The sequence below is a fragment of the Rhinolophus sinicus genome, linkage group LG07 (genome assembly GCF_036562045.2).
Source record: "Rhinolophus sinicus isolate RSC01 linkage group LG07, ASM3656204v1, whole genome shotgun sequence".
Taxonomy (NCBI): Eukaryota; Metazoa; Chordata; class Mammalia; order Chiroptera; family Rhinolophidae; genus Rhinolophus; species Rhinolophus sinicus.
In genome coordinates, this window is record NC_133757.1 from 35693667 (window position 1) to 35705799 (window position 12133).

Sequence of the window (12133 nt, forward strand, 5' to 3'; positions counted from 1 at the left end):
ATCATTAAAGATGCTACTGCAGTGTGCATGAGTAACGATACCAAAACTGTTTTATGAAAGTCTAATTGCATTCTGGGTGATCATGGATTCTGTAAAAATAACTATGACTTCTTATAACACAATGAGTTGAAAATAAGTATTTCTTCTTACAGGTTAAAGTTTACATCTTTTTCTTTACCAAAACAAATCTCAAAACTGATTATTTCAGAAAAACAGCAGATGAATTCCCTTTGTATAAAAACAATAAATCACCAAGGCTTGGAATACAATCAAATCACATTTATCTTTTCTTGAGGTATGAATTATACTTGAATTATACTATGAATTATACTTGAATATTGAAAAATAATATTTTATTTTATATTGAGTCTGTGTTTTATTTTTATGATTGGCTTTAATTTATTTTAGAGCTATTAAGCGCCAATTACAAAAAAATGTTATTTTCAAAAGTTGTACTATTGAAATGACTGTGCTTCATTATCTGATAGAAATTAGATCATTTATAGTCATTCTCTGTTGATAACTTTTTTAATACCTATATTTAAAAAATGAAATGGTGATAACCTTAATATAGTTACTTAATTTAGTATATCCAAAATGATTATTTCAATATCTAATCCATATAAACATATAAATGTTATTTATTTATTTTTTAGTACTAAGTCTTTGAAATCTGGTGTGTATTTGATATGTACTTATTGCACCTCTCATTTGGACCTGCCACTTTTCAAGCACTCAATAACCACACGTAACTAGTGGTTATTACATTAGGCATATAGCTATAAGGACTTTCTACCTTATGCAGAGTAAAATGTTAAATCTTCCAAGTGGCCTATGTAACTTACTTCCTACCTTGATATGTATATTATTGATATGATAAGCAAGCTCCTAATGTATGCTTTCATATTTGCAGTTGTCTCTCTCTGATAGAACTTCCTCGAGCCTCAACCCCCCACCCTTCACCCCCCCGCCCCACTTTATACACACACACCACACACAGACACACAGACACACACACACACACACACACACACACACAACCACATGACATTTTCCCTCACTTCTTTCATGTTTCTGCTCAGATTTCAGCTTATTAGAAAGGCTTTTCTTAATCTTTCTATATGAACTAGTACTTCTCTTCCATAATTTTATACTTGTATTTATTGTAGTTATAACTACCTAATGTCATATTATACATTAATTTATTATTATTACTTTATTTGCCATTTTCCTCTAATAGAAGGTAAGCTCCATGGGCACAGGACTTTGCTTTGTTCACTGCTGAATCTCCAGTGCTTACAACCAAGAACTACTTTTTATTTCTTGAATAAATCACCAGTTTCCAGATGTGAATATTAGAACTGAAAGAGTTTAATTTACCAGCCCAAGATCTCTGGCTAGTCATTGATGGACTGGGGTTTCAACCTAAGTCTTCTTAATTCAAAAGAAACAATAGCCTTCCTGAGGGAGAAAAAGTTAATATATCACTTAGGAATTTCATATGAGATTTTTCCCAGCGTGTTTTCCTGTAGGAATTTGAATTAATAAATAAGCGTCATTGTAACGTTTTCTATCTAAAGAGTACAATGTTCTAAATCAGTAGTTAGCTAGCTAAAGCCTACTGGCTAAATCTGACCAACTACCTGTTTTTGGAAATAAATGTTTACCTATGAAAGTATTTCGCATTAAAATTATTAATTTAAAATTGTGATTTAAATTAATGTTAACATTTAAACCTAATAATAAAATAAATTATTTACTAAAACAACAAGATTTAATTATTATCAAAGTTGCAGAAATATTATTTTAAATTTATTATAAAATGTTAATATCTGTCTCTATACAGGAAGTTCCCTGACACTCCGCCAACTCTAAAACCAAGAGAGGGTAAACATAATCAAAGATAATGTGTTTATTTATTTGCTCATCAGCTTAATCTTTCCCCTCAATACCAACTCTTTATGATACTGATTTAAGAAAATATAAGTGCTGGGATTTATTATTTACTGTTTCATAGGTTCTCTTCCCAAGAGTCTTTACAATTCTTAAAATTGTCATCCTAGAAATATATATCTTGACTAGATTTCTAAAGTATGTTTTGAAACTTTAATACCAGAAGTTATAATTTACACAGACACATTTCAGATGCTATGTAAGTACTTCATGGCGATAGGCTCTTCCACACCAAAGCAATAACTACTTCAATAAAGTCCTAATGTTATTTATTTTTCATATTGCATTTAGAAAGTAAGAGAAGTGTTTGAGCAACTTTGAAGCCTAAATGATCAATTCCAATTTATATTGTAACAGTATTTCTAAACTCTTAATTTATACTTTTGGAAAATGTCATTTCTGTATATTTTAAGGATTAAATTTTAGAATCCAAAACTTATTTTATTTATTTAGACTTCATGGTGAAGTGAAAGGAGAAAGGAAGAAGACATAAAATGAAAATAGTTCTTAGCTTCTTCTTGTGATACCATTGCCAATCATTTGCTGGTTATAGTAAGGTGTCTCTGACCTTACCCTCTCAGTTATTTCTCCTACTCCTTAATCTTAATAATTTTTATGTAACAGAAACACAAGACTAACAAAGACATAAATTCTAAGGCCAATCTAAAATACTTCAGAACATAGAAATGCAAGGCCATCTATAGTGGGAATAGAACTTGCTGGAATATTTTAATATGTATAATTAAAAAGCGATGTTTCATTATAAATGGGTGTTGGTTAATCTATAAGTATAACATAACAAAAAATAATTTCATAAAAAATCAATAGAGCCATTAAGGCAATTCCAGGGGACTGCAGAATAGTCACCATCATCACTATATTAGCTAACATTTATTATAAGCATCCTATTTTCCAGACATGTGCTCTTAGTCATCAAAGGATACTGACCCTCTTTGCAAAACATTCCCCATTGTGAAATGGATATACTAGGTCATTAAATTTTTCTTTAAACAACTTTCCCACTTTGTACTGGTTTCATGCTTACCAAGGAAACTTTGGATTATGATCTGGCCTCATATAAGGGTCTTCTTATAGGAAAAAGAATAAAAGTGATGACCATATGGAATTCAAGTTTTCCATTTAAAAGGACATGGATGTCTCATGGGAAACACAGAACATGGCTTTGCTGATGATGTGATTTGTCATCTGAGAATGTCTACAGGAAATTAATGTGCTGGTCACTGGAACAACACATTCTTATTTTTAATTAACAGATTGACACTTTGTTGTCTACCTCAGTTACATGTTTTTCATTATTTATATCTGGACATTGATAGTGAGTGTTTGGGGCTTCATCGTGCTGAATCAGGTCTAATAGTCCTTAAACTACCACTTTCATATACTAGAGTAGTTTTGAAAAGGAGATTAGAAAGGCTACATACTGTACAATTCCAAACCTATGACATTCTGGGAGAGGTAAAATTGTGAAGACAGTAAAAAAGACCAGGGGTTAGTGGGGAAGGGAGAGATGAATAGCTGGAGCACAGAAACTTTTTAGTGTGGTGAAACTACTCTGCATGATACTGTGATGATGAATATATGTCATTACACATTAATCCAAACCCACAGAATGTACAACACCAAGAGTAAACCCTAATCTAAAGCATGAACTTTGGGTGATTATGATGTCTCAATGTAGGTTCGTCAATAGTAACAAATTAACCTCTCTGGGTCAAGATGTTGAGAGTAAGGGAGGCTATAGGAGCCCATTAGAGAAGGGAGTATATGGATATTCTCGGTGCCTTCTGTTCAGATTTGTTAAGAATATAAAACTGCTCTAAAAAACAAAGTCTATTTTTTCAGAAAAGGACCCCAAATTTTTGTGCTTAACACATAATGCAATGTATAGCTGATGTATTATAGGATTTTACATTCAAAACCTATATAATTTTACTAACCATTGTCACCCCAATACAGTTAATAAAAATTAAAAAAAAATAACTTAACAGATTTTAAGTTAAGAAATCTACAGAAAGAAATCAGGCATATGCCTGCTATGCTTATTGCACCAGCAAATTTACATTTAATTCTATCAAAAGCAACACAAGATTGACATCCTTATTCTAATATTCAAGTTGAGGAAGTGTGCCCTGAGGTGTTAAATATCTTGCTCAGGTATCACATAGCTTTAATAGATCAATTCCAATTTGTAGAATTCAAAGCTATAATAGAATTCAAACTTGTCTGTGTGAATCCACAATCTCAGCTTCATTACTAAACTATGTTCTTTGAGTAGAAAGTGCAAAACTCTGGCCTCTTTCAGATTTACTCACTGATTTTGGGTCACCAATCTCATTTATGTATAATAATTATGAATCATTAAATGTTTATAATTTCCATTGTCTAAGATGGCTGATATCATTTAGTTCTTACCACAATCCTATGACCTAAGTTTTATTAGCCCTTGTCATCAAATCGTGAAAGTGAGTCTGGAAAGATTAAATTATTTGTTCAACCTCCTGTTTCAGAACCAGTGTTATATGAAGTAAAATTTCCTTTTAAAGCGATATATTTCTCTCAAGAATTGAAAGTTGCCTCACTTTTTTCATTCCACTTAAGAGGGATCCACTTAAGAGGAGTATCCACTTAAGAGGAATAAATCAAATAAATTAATATGAAATTATATTTTTATGTTAACATTTTACAGTTTTCACAAATTTTGTCTCATCATAAAGGGACATCATGATTTTGCTCGTAAAAAGTTTTCATTAAGTAAAATGCATTGACTGTCTTCTATATAACTGGAATTATATCAATGGAAAAAAGATTTCCTAGCCTCATGGAGCTTATATTACAGTAGAAAATTGACATATATAAAAATATTAGTAAAGCTTTGGAAAAAAGTAAAGAGGAATAAAAGTTAGAGCTTGAAGAGAGTGTTATCTCTTTTAGATAATGTAATCAGAGAAAGCCTACCCCAACAGATGACATTACAATAGCCACGAGACCTAAATATAAGATCTGAAACAATAAATTGCATAGAAGAAAATACAGATACTAAACTTATGGACCTTGATCTTAGAGAGGATGTTATGAATTTGACCTCAAAGGCAAGGGAAGTAAAAGCAAAAATAAATGAATGGGACTATATCAAACTAAAAAGCTTCTGCACAAAAAAGAAACCATCCATAAATCAAAGAGGCAACCAACCGAATGGGAGAAGATATTTGTGGTTAGCTCGGTTGGTTAGAGTGTGGTGTTGATAACACCAGGGTTGCAAGTTCGATCCCTGCATAGGCCACTGTGAGCTGAGCCCTCCTTAAAGAACTCATACAACTCAACAATAAAATAATAAAAAATCCAATTAAAAAATGATTCAGAGGACCTGAACAGACATTTATCCTAAGGAGATGCACAAATGGCCAATAGATACATGAAAAGTTGTTCAACTTCATTAGCAATTAGGGAAATGTAAATCAAAACCACAATGAAATACCACCTCATATCTGTTAGAATGGCTATTACCAACAGGACAAGTAATAAAGTAATAACAAGTGTTGGAGAAGTTGTGGAGGAAAAGGAACCCTCCTAAAATGGTGGTGGAAATGTAAATTGGTACCACTACTATAGGAAATACTATGGAGGTTCCTCAAAAAATTAAGAATAGAATTGCCATATGATCCAGTAATCCCTCTTCTGGGTATCTACCCCAAATGCCTGAAAACATTTATCTGTAAAGATATATGTACCCTTCCCTATATTCATTGCAGAATTATTCATGGTGGCCAAGACATGGAAACAACTGAAGTGTCCTTGGATAGATGATTGGATAAAGAAGATGTGGTACACATATACAGTGGAATGTTACTCTGCCACAAGAAAAGATGACATACTACCATTTGTGGAAACATGGATGGAGTTTGAAATTATCATGCTAAGTGAAATAAGTCAGAAAAACTTGAGAATGGTATGATTTCACTCATGTGAGATATAAAACTGAAAGCAACAAATGAACAAGACAAACAAGCAAAAACTCATAGACACATAGCAGTTTAGTGGCTACCAGAGCATAAGCGGGGAGGGGAAGAGATATAAGAGGGGAAAGGTGGTCAAATATATGGTGACTGAAGCATGGTGAACACACTATATAAACCAATTTTGCAGAGGTAAACAAGGCACTGCATGATTTATATTACATGCATAAATATTGATAACCACTGCATTCATGGGCCATTTTATATGACAGAGAAAGTTTAAATTTCATAAAATGTCAAAAAATCATTGTCATAAAACATGTATGCCTTTATTATAAGAGAATCACTCCTGCATTAATCAATGACTATTGTATTTTATTCAACACCTAATTAGTGAAAGGTTAGTTATCTATCTGAAGCTTCTACTGGCAATTTAGAAATGAGAGATGTTTTGCTAGAGAGAGGTAGATTAACAGTGATGATTGATAACTGTCAATTTGAACTCAATAGGATACACAGAATAATAAATAAATACAAATATAAAAATTATGAAATGATGGCAGGCTAAGTTATGGTAGTTAAGAGTGAAATACTAAAGACATTTTAATAATCCTTGGTAGAATTCAGAATATTACAGAACTGAAGCTTAATAAATAATCACAACTTTGAGTCAAAATAACATGTTCAGTCATGTTCAGTGTAAACTTTTCAAAGGCAGAGGGACATGGAATATATTTTAGAGTAATTAAAAATACATGTTATTTAGAATTCACCAACTTGTTTTTGGAAGAATACGCTTTAAGCATGCAGATACATCACTTTGAGAAATAGCATTCCCTAGACTAATTGGGTTGCTTAGATAATGAGCTATTTGAATAATTGGGGGCCACAAAATCAAGATATATACTCAAATAATTAATGTTATGATTTATTGCCTACATGCTGCATTCAAGGTTATACTGATGTATCAATCAAAGCATTGCGAATAATAAGATCTCTGACATCTAATTTTATTCCTATTTGAAAGTATTCTCAGAATCTACACATATTTCAAATAAAGCTACCTATTTCAGGAAAAGAGAAAGCTAAATTATTATTAAGACAGTGTTTTAAATATATGTGTTTAACCTGAACATGACAATGATTAATATGACCTCATGTGATAAAAATTATAGCCATGTGAAAATAAATATAAATGTAAACAAAAATCCATTACTCTGTGAGATCTTCTATCTTTTTTTCCACCAGAGTGGGGGGCACATTGGAAACAATGACTTGCATATCCAGCTGATTGACCACTGAGACCTGAAAGAAAAAGAAACATAATTTGTTTGGCTTCTATTCATTAAAGTTTCTATAATTAAAAATAAATTTCATTTCTTCCCTACTGTGCATAGACATTTTTAAATTTAGGAATAAATGATATTTTTGTTATACAATCTCCGCTGGCTATTGGGGCATGTTGAAAAAGATAGACGGTTGTTTACTTAGAAGTTACAGAACCCTAATGACTTTGACTGTTGCAGATTTTGTGTTTATTTGTTTGTTTTCTTGGTTATTTACTAAAGCCTAACATTTTTTTAATTGGTTTATTTAAAAACACTCAAAAAATGGAAAACACAGGCTTTAGGTTTTATAAATATTAAGAGATCAGTTATTCATTGTAACTAAGAATATGGGATATGACTAGAATAATTCACTCTATGAAATCATAATGTATAGTCTTTATGTCTGCTTTATCCAATTTTATACTTGTGTAGGTAAAGATATATATATATATATATATATATATATATATATATATATATATATATATATATATATGCAAACTTACCTATGGGGCTATAATGAATTTTAACGGCTGTGCATGAATTTGTCCTATTCATTTAACATTTACAGAGTTCTTTCTGTTCTTACTTAGAAAAACGAAAAAAAAATTAAAGCATTTATTCCCTGCTTACAATGTATTTTTTTTTTACTTTTTCCCCTTCAATTCTCTAAAGGCTTTGACTCATTTACTTCTAACAACTACCATATCAGGTAGTTATGGGTATGATTCCAATTTTAAATAGGAAACCTGAAAAAAAAAAAAAAAAAAAAAGATATTGAATAACTTTGACCAGGTTAGCATAGGCTGTCTTACTCCAGAGCATGTGCTCTTTACTATTATCCAACACAGGTATAAAAGATGTAAAGTCAAAGCATGTATTGTCCTGTATGTATATTACACACTATTAAAATTGTATAAATGCATATACACCAGGACCATGAATTGAATATTCTGGATTAAGTATATTTAGTACCATATATCTGAATATCATTTATCTTAGTTGATGATTTCACATTTATAAGTATTAGGTTGGTGCAAAAGTAATTGCGGTTTTTGCAGTTATTTTTTAACCCTTTAAACAGCAGTTAATTTTGCACCAACCTAATATACATATACATGTGCATATACATACACATACATATATATATATATATATATATATATGTATGTGTATGTATATTTTATACAGGCTCCAAGCTGTCTTCCTTTTTTTTTCTTAAGGAGAGTGCAGCTCACAGTGGCCCCATACAGGGATCAAACCAGCCACCTTGGTGTTATTAGCACCACACTCTAACCAACTGAGCTAACCAGCCACCCCTAAGTTGTCTTCATATAGTTGCTCATAGATGTCCTATCAGGAGTCACAAATTCAATATTATCATGAACCAAGCAGGTAACCGAAATGAGTGAAGCAGCCAAAAGTATGAAATGATAGGGATAAGTGGAAGTGAGCCTATGACACATCTGAAGAGGTCAACTATTAACTCTTCTCTAGTGAATATTACCATGGGTGAATATGGTAAACAGGTGCAGATTTGCTGGATCTTCCATTTTTCAAGAGAAGAAGGAATTAAAAATATTTACAACTAATTAGAAATCTTTCAAATCATCGTGTAAACCTCATAATTCATGCTTTGCCGTCTATATTAAGGCAGACATCTGTTCCACTACCACCTATGAGCAAATAGTTAACAATGCCTATTACAACCGTGTATCCCTAACTCATTATAGGTGTCTGGGACCAAATGTTTAAATTTTCCTTTTACATATAGATGAATCTTGATCTTATCTTCACAAGAAACATATAACTTCATCCGAAAAAGGATTATCCCAGTTTTTGTGTAACTGTCTTTTCTTATTGGTCCTCAGTAAAAAAAAAAAAAAAAAGATTGAAGTTACACAGAAGCATTTTTTGTTTTGTTTGTTTGTTTGTTCATGTATTTATGTTTTTAGTAGTATAAATACATGGCACAAATCTCTAGAAATATGTATGTGATAATTGTAAGACTGTAAGACTGTTTTCTGTCTCCCTTCCTTCCTTCTGTCCCTTCCTTCTGTCCCTTCCTTCTGTCCCTCTCTTTTTTTCCTTATTTCCCCCCCCTTTCTTTCAATACTAGATCAAGGAACATAAAAATAAATAAATAAAATAAAAATAAAAATTCTGGTCAGAAGTAAACAGGGTGGAACAAACGGTAACCACGGAATGTTATCTCAAAAACAGTAGATTCCTAAATCTCCTTTGTAGTTTGATGGAACCATGTGATTGAGTTCTGACCAATGTAAATTTAGTGCAGAGGAAGAAATAAATATGCTTAAATCTGTTCCATGTGTTAACCTCGCCTTTCATTCCCAATGTCTATCTTAATGAAGAAGTCAAAGAGAAGGACAAAAAACACAAGTTGGGAAGAAATTGAGTCCCTGAATCTCCATTTGCAAAAAAGCTGTCAAGAACATCACCCAACCTTGTAAACTCTCATTGCTGTGTCATATGAAAGAAAAATCAAATGTGTTTTTTAAACCACTGAAATGTTGAATTTTATTGTTACACAGTCTACCATGATAAACACTCATTTGTCATAGTGTTTGTCATAGATCTATTATTTTACATGGGATCTATTATACATGGCTGTTAGAGTCTTACTAATTGTAGAGCAATGGAAAACTGGAATGTTAGTTATAAGTAGGCTCAGGGAGTAGTAGAATTTCCTCTTGTATAAATATGTTCTGAGTTTTGGAAGCTTATTTATAGGTAAACTTTTGGAATTCAATCAATTAATGTCCTAGGGACTCTATTTAGAAGCAAAATTTGTCCTACCAGATATAAGTAACCCTATCATTTGCTTCTTAAGGACAGAAAGATAAATTACTTACTTACTTGGAATTTTTTAGTTTCTTAATGAGCTTAGTGGCTAAATTCTGACTGAATCAACAACAAAACAATTTAAGATCCTCTCGAATATATACATATCGAGCTTACAATTTCTCAAGACTATTTTCTGTTCTTAATAACTTTTGAAAACATACTTTTGTATTTTTGCAATATAAAATCAATATATTTCTAATCTGATAAAATAATGAAAGTCATATTGTATTTAACTCCAAAAGTAGTAGATTCAGACTTAAATGCTAACAGTTTTAAAATTTAAAATCTAACTTTTAAAGTGTTAACATATGATTTATGTAGAATGTACACAATTTTGAATAGTCAAATGGAGAATAGGCTATTACAGTTTATTTTTATTTTTTCAAACAAATCCTACATCCCTGAATCTTTGGTTTCTTCTATCATCTATCAATATTTAAATCTTTTAGAATTAATCTGAGAATTAATGTCTGAGCCCTAAGAAACAATAATACGACAAGGTCAGGAGAAGAAAATGAACCAGCAAAGGGGACTGAGAAGGAACGGACAGTGAGGTAAGAGGTAAACGAGAGAGAATGGTGGCCTGAAAACCTATAAAGGTAACAATCAGTCAAGTAATGCCGATGGTTCAAATAAGATGAAGGCTGAAACTACCAGTGCATTTAGTAACAAGTAGCAATTGATGATGTTGACATAAGCAGTTTTAAATGAGTGTTGAGAGTGAAGTTATAATTAGAGAGGTTTTTAAGAGTGATTAGATGCTTAGAAATGAGAGTCAATTCTAACAATGAATATTTCTGGAAAGAGAAACAAATTGAGTGGTAGTTGGAAGCAGTTTCTTAAAATAGTTTTTTGAAGATATAAAGACAAAAAAAGATGGTTATGGAAATAATCAAATAAAAGAGGGAGATTGTTACTGACAATGTATATAAGAAATGGGAGATCTGCTCAAACAATATCTTAGAGCTGGTGAGTGGGAATGGATCTGTTGCACAGGTGGAGGTAATGGCTTCAGATAAATGCATAGAGAATCCATCTAAAAGAACAGGAAATAAGGCAAAGAGTATTGGTGTAAATCCTGGAAGGTAGGTGGATTTACTGATGGGAGTTGTAGAAGTATCCTTCTAAATGCTTTAAATTTATCTTTCAGTGAAATTTGATGCCAATTAATTAGGCAATAGTGAGGATGAGAAGGTATTGAAGATTGTGAGAGATGAGTTCTTCTAGAATGGCCTAGGAAATATGGTGTGGTCACTGGACAACATAAGAGGTCACGTGGAGGACTTTATCATTAATTTAAAGTAAGACTAATTATACACTTTTGTATGTTTTTGCAGACATATTCATCATGGGAGAAAGGAGAAAGTTGTAATTAACTAGAGTTATGGTTTTGCCAAGTGAGTATGATATAGATCGAGAAGGGAAGGAAGTTGGATTTTTATGTGATCAAACGCTTATACTGATTGATAATGTACCACAAAGCTGGCAAGCAGGAAAGAGAAAACATGAGGGGAAGAGGAAGGGCAAAATATAGCAGGCTAAATGGATTGAAGGTCCTGTTTAGGGCAAAAAAGTACTGGAGTTAGCTGATCACATTCAGTATTGTGGTATAAAAGTGGGAGGTTTGAAATGAAGGTTATAGAGGAGTTGTAGTAATTGGTAATGGCAAAAATAACTGGTTGTTAAGTGGCTGTAATAAGGTGGCGGATAAAGCCATTGGAGGGAAGGTGTTCAAGGAAATTGTGAGCTGAGGATAATGGAAGATTCATCTCTGCATGCAACGACATTCCAAAAATTAGGACAGGAGAATTACTGGAGATCCTAACAGTAACTCAAGAGCTAAACTCATTGAGATACGTTGGGGATTGACCGAAGGTTTGGGAGATCATAGCAATTTTGTGAGGCAGTGAGGGAATGACAGAGTCAGGTGAGAATCAAGGTTGGATTCTTCGGAAGGAGGGAGTGTATAGCAAGAGCAGTGTGGTGTGCTGAAAATCCTACTTTGCTAGTACG

The 12133-nt window shown here is 32.3% G+C and overlaps 1 protein-coding gene across 1 annotated transcript in view; it reads right to left on the reverse strand.

Moving 5' to 3' along the window:
- PCDH15 (protocadherin related 15) overlaps positions 1-12133 on the reverse strand; it is a 1312736-nt gene that overhangs the window by 41534 nt on the left and 1259069 nt on the right. Inside the window, exon 31 of the mRNA XM_074339439.1 lies at positions 7144-7232. Within this exon, the coding sequence (XP_074195540.1) occupies positions 7144-7232 (89 nt within the window). The remainder of the gene's footprint in view (positions 1-7143; positions 7233-12133) is intronic.